The sequence below is a fragment of the Vulpes lagopus genome, chromosome 11, assembly GCF_018345385.1.
Source record: "Vulpes lagopus strain Blue_001 chromosome 11, ASM1834538v1, whole genome shotgun sequence".
Lineage (NCBI taxonomy): Eukaryota > Metazoa > Chordata > Mammalia > Carnivora > Canidae > Vulpes > Vulpes lagopus.
In genome coordinates, this window is record NC_054834.1 from 38041778 (window position 1) to 38060625 (window position 18848).

The following is an 18848-nucleotide window of genomic DNA, read 5'->3' on the forward strand; positions in this document are numbered from 1 at the left end:
TCAGTTCAGGGCTGTATTATTGATGAGGAGTCTGTGGTATAATGTCTTTGTAGCATTTGCAAATAATTGTTTGAAAATTTGCCTGAAGCTACTGAATGATATAAATGATATTTTTACATACCAACTTCTCAGAAGCCTTTATGAAAGCAGCACAGGCTGTGTGTGTCTTTAAATGAAGGTTAAACCACTATCATCATTTATAAATCCCCTTATGTGCTCAAATTATTTGGTTTGGGGTTGAAAATAGCAAAAAAGGTTATAGCTTGTGGAAAAAGAATTTTCCTCTTTTTGCCTCACCAAATTTGAGGTGAAACTTTGAGGCCTCTATTTTTTATTTTTTATTTTTTAGAATATGACTTTTATATATATATATATATATACTACCAGAGAATCATTTCTATCCTTAATTTTCCCTCTCTGACTTTTTTCATGACTGATAGCTTGAACACTGAAGTAAAATTTTGTATTTTGTGTGAAAAAAAAGTTTAGGCTGTGGTTTATTTTATTCTTTTTTTTAATAGAGAGAATATTGGACTGTAGATGTAATATGTCAAATTAAGTCTTCTTCATCCATATTCTAAACTCCCTCTCTTACCAATATGGACAAGTGTAGATACATACTAATTTGGACTAGAACTTTCTGTTAGAGTTTTTTGTTTATTTGTTTTTTGTTTTGTTTTGTTTTTAAAGTAGGCTCAATGCCCAACATAGGGCTCAAACTCACAACCCCAACATCAAAAGTTACGTATTTTGCCAACTGAGCCAGCCAGGTGCCCCTCTGTTAGAGTCTGTAAGGGATATGGGAAGGCCTCTTAAAAGGGATCGCTTGAAGTATATTTACTATTGTTGTACAGATAAAATCAAGTCTTTTAATTCAGGAATTATTGTTTTAATAGCCAGTGGGTTCTGATGATCAGAGACATTTTTTTTTATTAAAACACCTCACAGAATATTGAGCTTACTTTTAAGACTGCCATCAGTGTCCCCATTTCCTCAGCAACCCCTCTTTCCTAAACTCCTATAACTTCTCTACCTCTTGAAGCTCCCAGAGAAGTTGCTCAGTGCCTGAGGTAGACTGTGTACCTCTCAGCAAAATACAGCTCTTCCTAATTTATTTTGGCCCTTAATGGCCATGCTTTCCCCTGTACTCTGAACATCCATTCATTTCTTTTATTAGATCCATTCCAAATCCATTTATTCATCATGGGTGTCTTGAAGAGAAAAACTCTCCCTCCTAATCATGGAGTTTAAACATCACAGTTTTGGTCATTCTGATGTCTCAAAGATATCTCCCCAGACTCCAGTTTCATGTATGCAATTTTCCATCGATTTTTGTGTTGCTGTCCACCCACCACCTCAAGCCTCAGAAGTTCATTCTCATCTAACTCATCATCTTTTCCAACGTCCCTTTTCACAAATGCACCACCACCTGTGTACTGTCACAGACATGTATCTTTGAATTTGTTTAACCCCTGAGTTCACTAAATATCAATTTTGGTATGTTTCCTTTTGAAGCATCTTCTTATATGTGTTTCTTTTCTCCATTTCTAACACTGCCACCTTGGCTCAAGTTTTCATCATTTAAGTTTATGTAAACAGTTTATGGAGCTGTCTTTATTCAATGAGATACAAAGAGGTAAAATCTTTGCTTTTTGCTCATTACTTGCTGCCTAAACCATAATCCTTTGGCTGTGATCTTCTCAACTCTTGAAAGCCTCTCAGAAACATCTTATGGCTTTAGAATTATTTTCAGTTATGGGTCTCATTTTGATAATTAAGATTCATGATCAAGTATTAAAAAGTCTTTTCTATCTCCAGCAAAATACTAAGCTCCTGTTTGATTCAACGATTCTGCTGTTTCATAAGCTCAGGCCTGATCGCCACTTGCCTGGTCCCTTCTCCTTGCTCTTTCCCTCCGTTTATCCAGTATGTTCTCCTTTCAATGTTATTTCACTGGCATCACTGGGTAGCCACCAAAGCTCTCTGTGTGTCAGGTGGCACTTTCCTGGACAATTGTGTTTCCTTTGGGAGGTCCCAAGAGGATCTCTGCATAGCCAAATTTCTTCACACGAGTGTGATCCTCGATAACTGATCTGTTGTGGTGCCAACAGAGTAGGACATCCCAGGGACTCTTCTTCCTGGAGTGTCCTCTTCCTAGAAGGCTGCCACCACGAGCAGTGTACCTGCAAGCTGGCTCAAGCCTAGCTGTGTTGCAAAGCATCTCATGGCTCAGGAGAAGCTCACTGATCTGTGCCATGTGGCACTCTGCATTTTACCTTTTCATTGCAGCTGCTCTGGACAATACCTAACCTCTAATCTTTCTCTAAAGGAAAACACTTTTTCTTTGCTTATATAGACTGTCAAACTCCATGTCAAGCTGTTTGCAAACTCCTTACTATCCTCCAAGGACAGCAACAGATTGAACTTACACATTTTTGCATCTCAGTAAATACCAACCATGAGAAACAAGTGCTTCCAATTTCTCTGCTTCCAGTTTCTTCTAAGTGACATATTTGGAATGCTTTCTTCAGCCTAGGGTATGCCAGTGGAAATTAGGGGGTGGATTTGATGTCATTCTTCACTAAGTAAATAATTAACTCCTCTTTCATCCTTGCCTCAAAAACCTCCAACCTCCAATGGCTTTCCAACACACTCAAAAACACATTCAGTTATTTCTGTGTTCTATAAAATCCTACATCATCTGCAAACCCCCAGTCCAGCCTTCCCCATCCCTCCTGATCTCATTTTCCAACATTCTATCTCTTGCTCGGTCCAGTCCAGTCCTATTAGACTCACTGGCTGTTCAACAAGCCTCAGTGCCTTTACACATCCTGTTCCCTCTGCTTGGAAACTTCTCTGGGCTTGTTTCACCCCTTCTTTCTGATTTCTGCATGGAAGAAGCAGGCCTGCTCAGACTACCAACCTGGCATATGATATATTTACATGTTTCTTTACTGTCCCTCTTCTCCAAGAAAAATGTAAGTTTTATGAAAAAAAAGGGGGGGGATGGGTGGGCTTTACCTATCTTGCCCACTGATCACTAGAGAACAGTGCCTGACATCTATGAGGTATTTCATAAATACTCACTAAATATTTAGTGAGAGTTTCTAAAACTCTCCTAGAATTCCATTTATTTTTGGTTGTTCTGGGTGATGAGACAATGTTAAAGAGCAGTTTTATCCTCAGAATTCAATAGAACCTTGCTGTTTCCCTTAGAGGTGAAATGCCACTTTTAAATGGAGAAACTCATTATCTGTCATCCTCAGTTTGGGGCTGTAGTTCAAACTCCCATTCCCCATTCACATTCTTTCGTAGTTGAGTTACTAATGTAGCTAACTGACATTTTTCTCTACCCCAAGTCTCTTCCACTCTAACTTGTCAGGTTATTAATTCAAAGGGGTTTTATATTCTGATGGTGACAACACTGCACAATCATACTATTTCACTATCAAACTCAGCATGGTATTTGTGGGACTCCAGAAACTTTTTTCTTTTATTCAAATTTACCCTCCTTTACTGCTGGATGCAGCTTATTCATTCATCAAGTTGATCACATTAATCTTCCATACACACCTAGGCTGATTCCCACCCCTTACTTTTGCTTATGTTGGTTTTCCTGCCCAGAATCTTTCCATCCTCATTCCCTAATTCAAGTCCACAGCCATTTGTCCCATGAGAACCTCATTGTTTCGTGTAGAACACAGTGATCTTTGCTTATGTGTTTTTATAATATCTGTAGCCTAAACACATTTAAACACTCGATTTTACATTGTTATATAACATTTAAATGCTTCGTGTATACATGTTCTATATCTCCTATTACCCAAGCACACACATTTTGTCTTGATTTTTCACCTATTACAAGTTATGCTAAATATCCTAATACATAATTAAATATTCAGTGCTTTGAGAGATGAGAGTTGATATTTTCATCATACATTTATTTAATCCTACATTAAAAATTACCTGATCGTTTGTGATAGCCATAATCTGGAAGAACTTTAGTGTTACGTATATAATTAACAAAAAATGACCAAGTTGAATTGGAAAGAAAAAAAGGTTTGTGTAAACATGATCAGGAAATCCAGATCCACAATCTAGACTGATATCATAAGGTATATGAAGTTTTTTTTTCCCCCCTTTGGCTCAAACAAGAACATTTTGTCAAAATGGTAATAAAATATTGGAATAAAGTATTAAAGAGTGCCATGGGAACCCTAATTCTTCATAAAAATTCTATCTGTAGGAACACCTGTGTGGCTCAGTCGTTGAGCATCTGCCTTCAACTCAGGGTGTGATCCTGGGATCCCAGGATCAAGTCCCACTTTGGGCTCCCTGCAGGGTGCCTGCTTCTCGCTCTGCCTGTGTCTCTGCCTCTCTCTGGGTGTATCTCTCATGAGTAAATAAATAAAATCCTTAAAAAAAAATTCTATCTGTCCTGTAACATGTTAATATTCACCTGTATAGAGGTAGGTGATAAAGAAATGATTTTCCCATACTGCTTTCTATCCTCATGTTATTTTGTACTTCCTGAACTAAGAATTAAAAGCGACAATTTATTGTGGTGGTGGCCACAGTAGTATTTAAATCTACTAACAATGTGACATAATTTAAAAAAATAACTCTAACTAACATGTCTGAACAATCAATGAATCCATGTATCAAAATATGTGTACATATAGTGGTTTTCATCACAAACTATTAAGGTAGCTTAAATTTTATTCCCTAGTGTTCTGGAAGTTAAACTCCAATCATGACTTTATGAACAAATCTACCAAAAAAATCCATACAAGGACTCACAGTTGGTTTATTTTTCTGCCTAAGCAAACAACCTTTACTAATCTATACCAAAAAGCTTCAGGTTGTTTCTCCAAAATTTAACATTCATTCCTATGGTATAAGAATGTTTTTTCTATGTTATTCTTAAACATCAAATGTATGAAACCATTAATCCAGTTAATAATGGTGCATATTTCTCAGAGATGTCTTTCATTTCAAATCAGCAACCAAAAGGTTTTCAGGGTCATTCTCTTTGGTTCTAATGAGAAATATATAGGTGTTAAACCTGAATCTTCTTTGATCATTTACCTTCATGTACCTGACTCAGATCCTCAAAAGCAAAACTGTTCATGTTATCACTAAAAATATAAGCAGTCTCACTTCACGGTTATTCTCTGCTAGAAGAAGAAGTTACAATGGCATGGTAGTCTATATGGTGTTTTCTAGACTTTACTAATTCACTGGCTTTTGTGGAAAAGTCAGACCCTTGAATGTCACTTAATGTAGTCTTTCCTGTAGTTGATTATGCAGTGAATACAAAAGAGGTATCTGGAAAATGTGGAATTAATTTTGAGAGTTGGATAAAGACCTTAGAATAATAATGGTGACTATACAAGTCACCTATGAAACTGTTCTCTTGTAGGTGACATTAATTTCCTATCTACAGAGTCTTATTAGTGAATGTGTTATGTTTGTACCCCCAAGAAAATGAAATAATAATTTTCTTTTCTTTTTTTTTAGCAGTCTATTAAAATGTCAAGGTTTATCTTGACTGCTGCTTTTTAATGTAAATGTTTGGGCTTAATTGAATTCCTAATATATGATGTCACTTGGAATTCTGATAGGGTCCAGTAATTTTGCCTGTAAAGATATATTTCTTCTTAAAATGAAAGTATAACAAAAATACCATCTAACACAATGGCAGAAAAGTGGTCACGTAAGTTATCGTGAGATTTAAAGAGCTTTGAAGTAGAGGGACTAAGTTTATGTGTGCTTGCTCTCTTCTCAAGTATCTACTGGAATGTTTTCTATGTAAAAGTGGCCTGTAACTATTTGTAACTGATTAATTGTTATAGTTAGAAATTCTAGAATTATAAAAATAGAATTAATCTTGAATGCCAGAGTTCCACCCCTTTTTTTGAAAACAATGAGACTAAAAATAATTATTTTTTTTTACATTTACCTAGTGTTTTGCAAATAGTAGGCTATCCTTACCATGCTCAATTGCAAGAATATGTCATATCCAAATCTCTGGGGCTTTATTAAGAACTTTAACTATTCTGCTTACAGAGCTTATTTAAAAAATGCTAAAGATAGTACAGGTGTGTTATCTAGGCTGTATCATTCTGTCAAGTAGTCCTAAGTGCAGAATTAAAGTTTTGTAGCATTAACCTGAGAGTGAATCATTTTATTCAGGGTTGATTCCTAGTGGACAGCTTGATGTTATGATTTCATTTATTTCAACAAATGAAATATTAATAGATCATTGAAAGTGCAATAAAGTTTTGGTCAGACATTATGCCCTTATAGTATACCAGCCTCCCCCACAAAAAGTAAACTCATACTTATGATGAAATTGTTGCTCGTTTTTTAAGAATCAAGCATCTCCTAGAATATGATGTAAAGATGTAAGCAATGTGAATGTACAGAATGATGTAAAGATATTTGTTATGGGAATCTGCAATTCCTATTATTTCTTACCACAAAACATGTCTGACCGTGATATTTAAAGAATTATTAGAGAAACAAATCTGTTTATATCAGTCAAAAATTAAAATATGTCAAAGTAAAGTGTATTTAGAGGGATTTTATCAAGTTTATTACTTGATATAATCTATAAATAAATACCTTCATTGATTATTTTTACCAGTTGATAAGTTTACCCATTGATAACAAGATTTCACCAATCTTGGCATTTATTTTGGCTACAAGTAACAAAACATCAACAACAGAGGCTTGAGTAAATAATTCTAGAGGTTGCAAATTGTTGCTGGCATTGGTTCAGCTATAGCAAATAACATGGTGGCCTCTCTTTGATTATTGTGATCTTTCTCAAATGGCTGCAAGATGATTGCTGAGGTTGCAGACATCATGTTTAGCAGAAAAAGAAAGGGGGCAGGTGATGCCTGTGCCACGAAGGCTGAAATTGCCTAGGAACCTTCAGAGGCTCCCACTGTGGTTTTCTAGTTGTGTATCTATGAGCAGCTATGTGACAATATCACTAGTGTGAGCTGGGAATGGAAGGCAAAGAAGGTGATTTTAAGTAGAGATGAGGTCTACCACACGTTCTAATTTCCACCTTATTTTTCACCTTATCATGTTGCTTGTGTCTTACTTTTCCTTACAACTCAAAATTTTCTGTTCATTTTCCTGCCTACCCAAAACAATGGTACTTTTCTCCTTGTCTCTGATATTCAAAGTGGACTCTTTAAAGTAGACTCTTGTCATGTGTTATCCTCCCAAAAACTTACCTAGTTTTCATTGATTCTCTAAACACATTGTATGGTAGTAGCATATATGAGCATACATATATTAGTATATATATTCTTTTGCTTCAGCTTCTTAATTAAGAAGTTGTTGACAGAATGGACTTTTTGACCAATCTGGGAGCTGAACTCAAAGTACATGAGGTTGATGGTGGCGATGCTAAATGTTGTCTACTCAGAGGTATTGATTATTCTATCCATTGCAGATCCCTTCAAGTTGATTGGATGTCTCCAGGGAAGCCAAATGGCATCATTCTTGGATATGATCTCTTACGTAAAAAGCATTCATGCCCTAAAATCCAGAAGTTAAGGAAGGACCACAGTGGTGTGCTCTGCAAGGCAGTAAAGTGTCAAAAACCTAAAACTGTCTGTGGACACAGGTGTTATTCTCCTGAAGCTAAGGTATATCTTTTCAAATGAGTCAGTGAAATATGTTTTTCTCACTAAACACTCCAGGTGAAATCACTTGCTTCTTAAACCACGGTTTGTCATGATCAATTTTTCCACTAGTCTATCAGGAAGACCCTGCAGAAAAGAAAGAATGCTTTATAAAAACCCTCTCATCCTCATGAGCATCTTAGCCTTCTCATTTTTCATCATCTTCACAGGAAATATTAGTTTACTGAAATGGTAAGGAACTCCTGAATTTGTATTTGATTGAATGACTTGAATTTTCCTTACAACAAATCCATTCAGATACAAGTGGCTGTTTGTTTACATCACACCGATGAGTAACTGTGAACAGGACCTTCCATGGTTTGTCAGAAATATTTTAAAATTATGGCCATTTGCAGATTAATGTTCATATTAGTTGCAGTTTAGGAATCAGATCAATAATACAGCCAGACAGAGGAGTTTGTAAATGGCTTTTATTGACAAATGATGCAGAAAATCCTTACTTTGAAGGTAGGATTTCATATAATGAAATAATGTTCCTATTTGTCAACAACAACATCACACATTTAATGACTAAAGCTGTTACTAAATTCAAAAAATTCACTGCAAAAAGACACAGTAATTAAGAAAGTGAGTTGTCGAAGCAATATGGATCAAAATATAAATTATTACAGCTGACACTGGCCAAGCAGTGGCTATCAGCTAAGAAATGTTATAAAACAAGCAGTTACTAACTATACTTTTTTTTTTTGACACATAGTCTCCAGAATTGTCATCATGCTTAAGATTTACATTATTTTAGGCCATTAAATATGCACTATCTGGTGAACATACTATGATAAAATAAAATTAGGTTTAGGATTTTTGAAGGGAAAAATGCTGGAATAAATTTGCCCATTAAAAATGTTCTCTAGGAGAAAGAAAGAAATCTTGATGCCTTAAGCAGAAGCTTATTTTTATTTTAAGAATTAAGGACACACATGGGTATTGACAGTTAAAAAAAATAAAGGAAGTCAATTAAAATCTCAAGAGAGGGGATTTCTGGGGTGGCTCAGGGGTTTAGTGCCACCTTCAGCCCAGGGTGTGATCCTGGAGACCTGGGATTGAATCTCACATTGTGTTCCCTGCATGGAGCCTGCTTTTCTCTCTGCCTCTCTCTGTGTCTCTCTTGAATAAATAAATACAATCTTAAAAAAAAAAAAAAAAAATCTCAAGAGAAAGTAATTGCTTGTAAATTTGTTTAGAGTTAACTAAGAATATATATTTCTTGGGTTAGAGTTTGGAGAGGAGACTAAGAATTTTTTGGCTAATTCACTGTAAATATCAGAAGAATTCAAAATACATATACAAAATTTACCAATATATTCAAACCCCAAGAAACATCAGACCTGTAGAGCTTTTTAAAACCCAGGTTGCAGGTCCCACCTCCAGAAACTGATTTGGTAAATCTTGGGTGGGTCATGAAACTGTTCATTTCTTACATTTTCCTGGGTGATACCTCTGCCTCTGTTCCAGGAACCCTATTTTGAGAACCACTAGACTGCAGGCTTGCTTTGGGAAACTAGAGAAACAAAAGGTTATTCAAATTTTAGGTACATGTTTATCAACTCAAGTTATCAACCCAAGAGACAACTAACTTGAAGACTGAATTAGAAGATTAAGAAATACTCTGATTATGTGGAGACCTCCCAAGAGAAATAATGGCTTGAAAATGTCACTTTGAGGACCCACCAATGATCTAAACGAAAGGGCACTAAAAAAAAACAAAAACAAAAACAAAACAAAACAAAACAAAAAAAAAAAAAAAAAAACACAAGTTTCATTTGGCTAAAGGAGCCTGAGAATGGCAATGGAAGAATTGGAGTGAACCAGTACTAATGGGCCACCACTAAATAAAATTCCACAAGAAAATAAGAAGGACTAGAGAATTGGGATGCCTGGGTGGCTCAAAGGTTGAGTATCTGCTTTTGGCTTAAGGCCTGATCCCATGGTCCCGGGATTGAGTCCCTCATCGGGCTCCTGCAGAGAGCCTGCTTCTCCCTCTGCCTGTGTCTCTGCCTCTCTCTCTGTGTCTCTCATAAATAAATAAATAAAATCTTAAAAAAAGAAAAAGGACTAGAGAAGCTTGCTGAAAGAAAAGGCTAGATGTGCTTAAGTGTCTAGAAACACATCTTATATGAATTGGACTTTAACAAAGGCTTTAAGACCACACAATGGGCAAGATTTTAGGTCACTGTCATAAAACAAGAGGAAGGTATGCGTTGTTTTACCCTGAAAGCAAAAATGACCAGCGTCCTTAAATCCCAAATGAACGCAATAATTTTTTTGCTTAAATGTGGGGCCTAATTTCAAAATTTACTTTTCACACAGAGTATGGCATCAAAGAGAAGGATCACCCAGTTTATCTTTGGCATTAGGTTAATTTTGAATCTTCACTGCTAATAACTAAAGACAGAAAAGGAACTCCATTACAGTTGGTTTAGCATGGCTACCTGAGAAACCGCAGGGGTGTATTTTGAATTTAAGAGCCCTATTTCTTTGTTCTTTGATGATTTTTGAAAAATGAATGAAGTACTGCACTCGTGGTGCTTTTGAAGACTTAATCCATGTTCTACCACTATATATGGAGCTCGATTCACATGTTTATTGTAAGCTAGAAATAGCAATTGTGTAAAATGGAAAAAGAAAAATACCTCTTGAACAAAGGTTGATTTTGCCTGCCACAGGAAGCCTCTATCTAATTAACATGACCTATGCCAAGTGTAGGTTCTGAAGCTACATTTCAGCAACTAGTTAGCATTTGATTTGTTATATATACAGAGCGTCAGTCTCTCAGACCTCAAGTGAGCATGCAAATAATTATTTGATTGTTCAAGCACATAATTTCTTTTATAGCTCCTGGAAAAAAAAAAAAAAACATTGTTAAAAGAGCTTTTCAAAATTAATTTCCATATAAATTTCTTTTTTTTACATGATGGCTTATGGCATATACATATATATGTATTATATATATATATATATATATATATATATATATATATATGTAAATGTTAGACTCTGTTGAAATTGCCTTGTCTGAAGATTGGGTTCATAAATAAGTAATCATATAAATTATAAGGAAAATGCTATTTATTAAAAAAAGAAAGAGCAATGAGAGATAGGTTTCCATAATGTGTTTTCAAATTAAATAGTCGTTACAATAAAAACATATATAAAGGCAATTGTTCATTTACAATTCTAAATCTTGGGATGCCTAGGTGGCTCAGTGGATAAGCACCTGCCTTTAGCTCAGGGTGTGATCCTGGAGTCCCAGGATCGAGTCCCACATCGGGCTCCCTGCATGGAGCCTGCTTCGCCCTCTGCCTGTGTCTCTGCCTCTCTCTCTGTCTCTCTCTGTCTCTCATGAATAAATAAATAAAATCTTAAAAAAAAAATTGTAAATCTTCTTTACGTTGGGAGCACTGACATTCAAAAGAGAGTTCATATTTATAGACTGCAGGAACAGCACAGAGCATGACTGAAGTCTAAAAGAGGTACATTATATCAAATAGCATATATAGAATTTAAATGATGCTGGGAAGATGTGTTTTTCAAACTTTTGATTTTTCTTAATAACAGGTCAAGGCTTTTTAGAATATAATTGTATCATATGAGATAAGACGATATAATGCTTTTAATTAAACTGATATATCTTTAACCTCAACTCCCAACTTCAGGTTTGTTGTAATGGAGTTCTCTACGACCTCCAGCCTGGACACCACTGCTGTGAAGAGAAGTATATCCCATTCATTTTGAATTCCACTGTGGTTTGTTGTGGTGGCCGAATACGAGAGGCTCAACCAAATCATCACTGCTGCTCTGGGTATTACACTAGAATGCTACCAGGTGAGGATCATTTCCAGGTGTGCTCCATGTTGGGGAGCAAGAATTGTTGTCCTCTTCAAAGTCTTCTAGCTGGACTAAAATCAAATTGACATGAGACAGATTAACAGGAGAAAATCAAATTTGATACCGTGCGTGCAAGGAATCCACACGGACATGGAATTTCCAAAGACAGCCAGGCAAAATGAGGTATATGTGTCATTCTGAACTATGGGGAAGGGGTAGGGATCTGGGGCACCGGAGGAAAGGAATGGACTTCACAGAGCGACAGGAAGGAAAACAGATGTTTGGTAATTAGATGTTTGCCCTGCCATACAGATGGGTCACTCAGATGAAATTTATCTCTGCTAATAACCATTATTCTGGGAAAGACCCCCAATTTAGATTCTTCTGTGTAGTTAAGGGAGACCGCACAGTCTTGATTGCCTTTAGCTCAAGATAATTTTCATGCTAGAGTGTCCCGTCTTGGAGAGCTGCCCTTGGCCCCTTATATCAGTAATCTGGGAGTCTGAAAAGGCCAAAACATGACTCATGCCCATCAACCATTTCCAGCCTCTCCTCAGCAAAAATTTAATGATTAACACATAGACAATGGCCTGCTTTAAATATTTCTTCTTTCAACTGTGTTGAAATCTAAGCAAGACTACATACAAAAAGAAAGGGAATACGAGGGACTGATGGTACCTACCACATAAGGAAATATATCAAGACCTGGTAACTCTCTGTTTATTTTGTGACATATTTCATTCCCATGGCTACATATTTTCACCATAAATTCTGTGAATTTCTGAGTGTTCCACTCTATGAAGCCATTCTTCATTTCCTCCATTTCTATTCTGGACTATGCATGCATTGTCTCTGGATGGATTATAAACACAAATTCCATTTATCTGAGACTAGTCCCCTGTCAGGGTAGGTAAGACAGAAAAAGGGTTGCCGTAAAGAATAGCAAACAGGGATTTTCCCTTTTTACCCTTTTTTCCCCCCTTCTGTCGGATGACTGAATGAGTACTGGCCAAATTTCAACCACCCAAAACAATGTCCAGGTAATAACAGTTGGTATTTGTAAAACACAAAGTCTCTGGCAGGATCTGTATTTAAAGCTTTTACATAAGATACTTTATATAGTTTTAACAGCTTTAGAAGATTGATATTTTATCTAAAGTTTACAAATATGGACTCCTGAGTGGTTCAGTGGTTGAACGTCTGTCTTTGGCTCAGGTTGTGATCCTGGGGTCCTGGATGGAGCCCCACATCAGGGTCCTGTCAGGGAACCTGATTCTTCCTCTGCCTGTGTCTCTGCCTTTCTCCCTGTGTGTGTCTCTCATGAATAAATAAATAAAATCTTAAATATATATATATATATATATATATATATATATATAATAAAATAAAGTTTACAAGAAGGAAACAGGTTTAGAAAGGTAGTAAAGTTTACAAGAAGGAAACAGGTTTAGAAAGGATCAGTAGCATTGCCAGATTCACATAGGTGGAAATAGAAGAAATGCAAGGCAAATCTTAACATATCTTTCCAAAAGCCATACTTTACTCTGCTTACTCTTTTTTTTTTTAAATCTGTTATTTACTTTATTTTTTCCAAGTTTTTATTTAAATTCTAGTTAGTTAACTGGATGTTAGTTTCAAGTGAACTTTGTGATTCATCACTTACATATAATACCCAGTGCTCATCACAAGTGCCCTTCTTAATACCCATCACCCATTTAACCCATGCTCCCACCTCCCCTCCAATAACCCTCAGATGTTCTCTATAGCTAAGAGTCTGTGTACCCCCATGTTTATAGCAGCAGTATCAACAGTATCCAAATTATGGAAAGAGCCCAAATGTCCACTGACTGATGAATAAATAAATTATATATATCTCCCACACCTTCATATATATATATATATATATATATATATATATATATATACACACACACACACACACACACTCAGTCATCAGAAAGAACGAAACCTTGCCATTTGCAAAAATGCAGATAAAACCTGAGAGTATTATGCTAAGCAAAATAAGTCAGTCAGAGAGAGACAAATACTATATGATTTTACTCATATGTTGGAACCTAAGAAACAAAACGATGAAGGGGAAAAAAAAGAAAAGGCAAAATACTCTTATATAACCAAAATATGTTAACATGTGTTAACATAGTTTTGAAATTCCAGACTTCTAAACATCTCCATTACCACCACTGACAGTTACTATCTATCCTGGAAAAGCCATTGACAATACAGATTTTTTTTCCTACCACCCAAGTTTAATGCCTATGTCTTCAGAAGCACAGAAATAGGTATGGGACAAAGAGAAGAAAGCTAAGTGTTCAGATGCCCAAGGACAGCTGAATGCTTTGAGATACCTAGTTTAACAGGAAATTTATGCCAAACATTTAGTTAATTAGGTTATTGTTCAGTGTACTTTGTGTTTGGCATAAATATATTGATCCAATGTATGTGAAATGAGAAATTGTCTTACCCAGCATCTCTTCTGCAAAACACTGGAGCAAAAAGGAAATGTGAAATAATTAAATACTACGCAAGTTTATTCAAGACAGAGAATCTCTACTCTTCATAATTTTTCCTCAATGTTAATAGACAAATCTGTCTTTACAGAAATACTGCTATTTCTTATTCTGCAAAAATACTTTCATAATTGAATAACTCTTAATCAATGAGATTTTCCCAATAAGAAAACACAATGGTGTTGGAAATAAGGATTTTATAGGAAAAGGTTAACTTCTTTACACTGGAAATCATCGTTTTAGCATCTAATCAAACTCTGCCAAGTGCTTTATTTTCTCAAAATAGTTTACACTTTGGAGTCTTCTACTACACTTCCTATCTTGCCTCCCCTGCAAAAAGTTGCCCTGAAAATAATACATAAACAGATGAGATGGGCATGTTCTCTCATTCTCTTCTTTCCCATTGTTCAGACAATGAACCATACCAGGTTTTTCTCTAATTCCAGCATAGGACTAAATAATACTGTTTTTATTTCCAAGTTACATTAAAATTCTTGATGTTAAGATTTACAAATAACTATTTAAACTCTGAGAAAATATCCTCTGTCCCTTAACACTAATGAAAAACAATTGGTTGCATCTATCATGGCTATTAACTCTTAGATACGTCTGTGACTTTTCTCAACCCTAATACAAAGTTTCAGATTCCAAACTAAGAAAACAATCATTTAAAAAATAATATACAATTCTAAGGTGCCTGAGTGGCACAGTTGAGCTGAGCAACTGACTCTTGGTTTCAGGCCTCAGGTCATAACCTCAGGGTGGATCAGGATCAGGCCCTGGAATGGGATGGGCTCAGCTCTTAGCATGGAGTCTGCTTAAGATTCTCTCCCTCTTCCTTGGCCCCCCTCCCTGCCCTTGAGCTCTCTCCCTCTCTCTTTCTTTAAAAAAAAAAAAAAAAAAAAAAAAGAACCCTTTTTCCCTAAAAATAAAATAAGCCACAGAAGGCCAAAAGTCATATATCGACCTTACACAAAACCTTTTTTTTATTTTTAATTTTATTTATTTATTTGAGAGAAAGAGAGATCACAGACAGAAAGGGAGAGACAAAAGCAGACTTGTCACTGAGCAGGGAGCCTGATGCAGGGCTCCATCCCAGGACCCTGAGATCATGATCTGAGGAGAAGGCAGAAACTTAACTGACTGAGCCACCCAGACACCCTCTACAAAACCTTCTAAGAAGTAATTTTTAAACAAGAATTTCTAAAACCTTCATGATCTGCCTATGACACATACTCAAACCTCAAGCATTTTTTTAATAATTTCCAAACTGTTGAGTGTGGCCCATACTCAGATTCTTTTTAAGTAGTTCATTTTTCACAGTATTGGAATGCCTACCATGGTGTCAAGGGAAAAAAATGCAATCTCATGGGATAATCAAAGAGAGTGTTTTGCTGCAATCATTAATCTCAATGTACCTAAATGAAGAGATTATATTATGACCTCTATCCTTAGGCAAGAGTCTCTGTTAACTGCTTTAACACTGTTTACATCAAGAAAGCAGGCATAGTGACCCCAAACCATCTTGTATCTAAATGCAATTAAAATTCAATCAGTACGCTGTCAGTTCAAGGCTAAGATGGGTATAGGCATTTTGATATTTATAGATAAGTCTGAAATATTGGTTAATAATATTTACTTCATTTTTTTCTCACAACTTCCCTTTATAGCACCCTGGAACAAAGAGTGGCAGAGGAAAGAATGCTTATTCCACTCCCCTTTTTTTATAAATATGCTAATGACCTCAAGCTAAATGTTAATGTGGGTCATTCTTTGATAAGAATAACAATTAACTGTTAAGACTGCATGGTAGCTTTTAGAGAGAAAACATTTTCAAGCCTGTCGTGAAATAGATTCATTTTGAGAGGTTAATGAAAAGGTGACTGATCCTTGTATCTTATGTCTAATAGACCTTTTTTGAGGGGGAAAAAAAAATCAGTTTTGCTCCTCATTGATATAATCCACATCTCTTTTTATAAAGCCTTTTCTTCTTTCAGTAACTGAATAAGAAACTAAACCAATTAATATTTGTTATCCTCAAAACTGGTTTAAAAAAAAAAAAAGTGTTGGTTTTTCCCCAAATACATATATATAGATGTAGACTCTGTTTCTTCTAAGACCACTGTTGTCCTAAATGATATTTAATTAACTGGTGCTGCCCCTGTACCAGGAGGCACATTAAAGAAAGTTTGCCAAGAAGAGACAACGCTCTCTGGCTGTGGAGATTTAAAAAATATGACAATCCTCTAAAGTAAATATTAATTCCCTATTTTGCAGATAAAGGCTTAGAGGGCTTAAGAAAACTGCACAAGCTATACAGGTAGAAACGTTATTATTTTTTTTTTTAAAGAAGGAATTTTAAGATAGATCTGTCTGATTGCAAAGTCCTTCCTCTCAGTCACAAGTATTATATACTGCCACCTGTATTTCAGAGAGGTAGTGATACTTCAAAACACATGATTTTAATTTTTAATTAATACAAGTTCTTATAATATATCAGATCATTATTATTACATTATCACTTTTACTATTATCATTATTTCATATTTAAGTAAAGAGAAATGCAACAGTTCTTAACTATAGAATATCTAAATATATTCTCTTGGGCAGCCCTGGTGGCCCAGTGGTTTGGCGCTGCCTTCAGCCCAGGGTGTGGTTCTGGAGACCCGGGTTTGAGTCCCATGTCGGGCCCCTGCATGGAGCCTGCTTCTCCCTCTGCCTGTGTCTCTGCCTCTCTCTCTCTCTCTCTGTGTCTCTCATAAATAAATAAATAAAATCTTTATAAATATATTCTCTTGACTAAATCATGCATCTTGCCATTTTATTTTCTACATTTATAATGGGAAACCATGACCCAGAATTATCAACTATAATCAATAACATTTTATCTTTAATAGTTTTTTCTAATTTTTTTCTTTTTAGTTATAAAATTTAGAATGCTTCTAAATTAATGGGACAGAAATAACTTTTAGAAACAATTTGCATAATTCATTTAAAGTTTTGTCTACTTTTGATACTATATGATGAAATTAAACAGTGATGCTGTGAAAAAAAATATGGCAACCACATATGAAACCAAGTTTGAAAATCCTTTTACCCAGAGGAATGTAACAAACAAGTACAGTGATTTTACTGTTGACAGTAAGTTCATTTCTCTTCATCGACCTCTAGTAGAATCATCACAAAAAATTTAGAATTTTCTTCAGCTTCTACATACCATGTTACAGGATCTTTTCAAAGACTAGCAACTAAGCCACTGTCCCCTGCATTCTAGGAATTTATACCTTGAGAGAAAACTGATTAAGCCTTGGCCCACTCCTCATTATTTTTCCTAGAGAAATGAAATTGTGTTTACATAAAAATCTGCACACAAATGTTTATAGCAGTTCTACTCATAATTGCCAAAAACCAAAAATAGCTCACATGTCCCCCAAATGCCAAAAATCAGAAATAGCTCAAATGAACAAACTGTAATATATCCACACAAAGGAATACCACCCAGCAATCAAAAGAAGCAAACTATTAATAAATACTATAAAGATACTATACTGAGTGAAAGAAGCCAGTCTCAAAAAGTTATGTATATGAGATTCCATTTATATGACACATGGGAAAAGATAAGCTGTAGTGATAGAGAACGGAATCAGTGGTTGCCAAGGATGATAGATGGGAGGAGAGTGTTACTGTGAAAGAATAGTATGGAATTTTGGGGGTGATGAAATTCATTTGTAGCCTAATTGGGTTTTTGTGTTAAAATTCACAGACTTATGCATCCTCCAAAAGGTCAATTTTAAATGGATGATTTTTTTTAAAGCCGTATGCTTTAGAGTTCTATTTCTATTCTGTAAATAGGAAAAGTAAGACATAGGAATAAAACTAAGTCACCCAGTTCGTCAAGATTGAAATTTGCAGATTAAAAATTAGATTGAGCTCTTAGAGATACTGTCTTATGTAATATTGTGATGACTTTATACATGTAACTTAATATGTTTTTCTGGTATATTGGTGGAACAGAAAGAAAGAAAATTTATCTCCACGAAAATTACTTTGAAAATTCCTATTAAAAAAAAAAAGCAAGCAGAACTATCCCAGTTAGAGACTAAGCTCCTGATTTCAGTTAATGATGTATATGATCATATTCTAATAAAAGAACAAAATTCTCTATAAAATTTTACTGGTTTGATGCTGAGTAGCTACTGGATAAGAATGATGGGCTTTGGAGTCAAACCGACTGGCTTCATAGCTCATTACTTTCACTTATTAGTTGTTTAACCTTCATTAAGTTACTTAAACTAAATATTATTAGTAGGAAACTAATGTCTCTGATTTCCACTGAGCTCTCGAATTAGAACCCCCAAAGTTTTCATGTGCAAATAGAAGGAAAGGTTTATAGTAATTGGGGCGCATAAGAGTAAATGGCGTTAAGAGGCATCCTGTAGATGACAGGGTATAGTCTCTTATGAATTATTCTAAAGCAAAGACTCAAGTGTGTCCACTTTCATCAGATTCTATTAAAGGGCAACTGGTTCATAAAAGCTAGGAATCAAATGTCTAATGAACATTGAGATCCTATGAGCTCAGGGATCGTCATTGATCCTTGTAGATTCTAAGAGACCAAGCAATCCTTTATCTAAGCTGACTTTTAGCAATTGACTGGGGAAGTCACAAATAGCTCCCAACCTTTAAAGAGAAAGAGATTTTCCGTTTTGCATGACATCACAGTCTAAAGTCTAGACCTAGGAAATGTGCTTTATTCTGAAAAAAGGGATGC

The 18848-nt window shown here is 35.5% G+C and overlaps 1 protein-coding gene across 1 annotated transcript in view; it reads left to right on the forward strand.

Annotated features, from left to right (window-relative positions):
• The window catches only part of USH2A (usherin), a 689554-nt gene that overhangs the window by 492490 nt on the left and 178216 nt on the right, over positions 1-18848 (forward strand). The window contains exons 47-48 of the mRNA XM_041722698.1: positions 7472-7667; positions 11378-11546. Coding sequence (XP_041578632.1) covers positions 7472-7667; positions 11378-11546 — 365 coding nt within the window. The remainder of the gene's footprint in view (positions 1-7471; positions 7668-11377; positions 11547-18848) is intronic.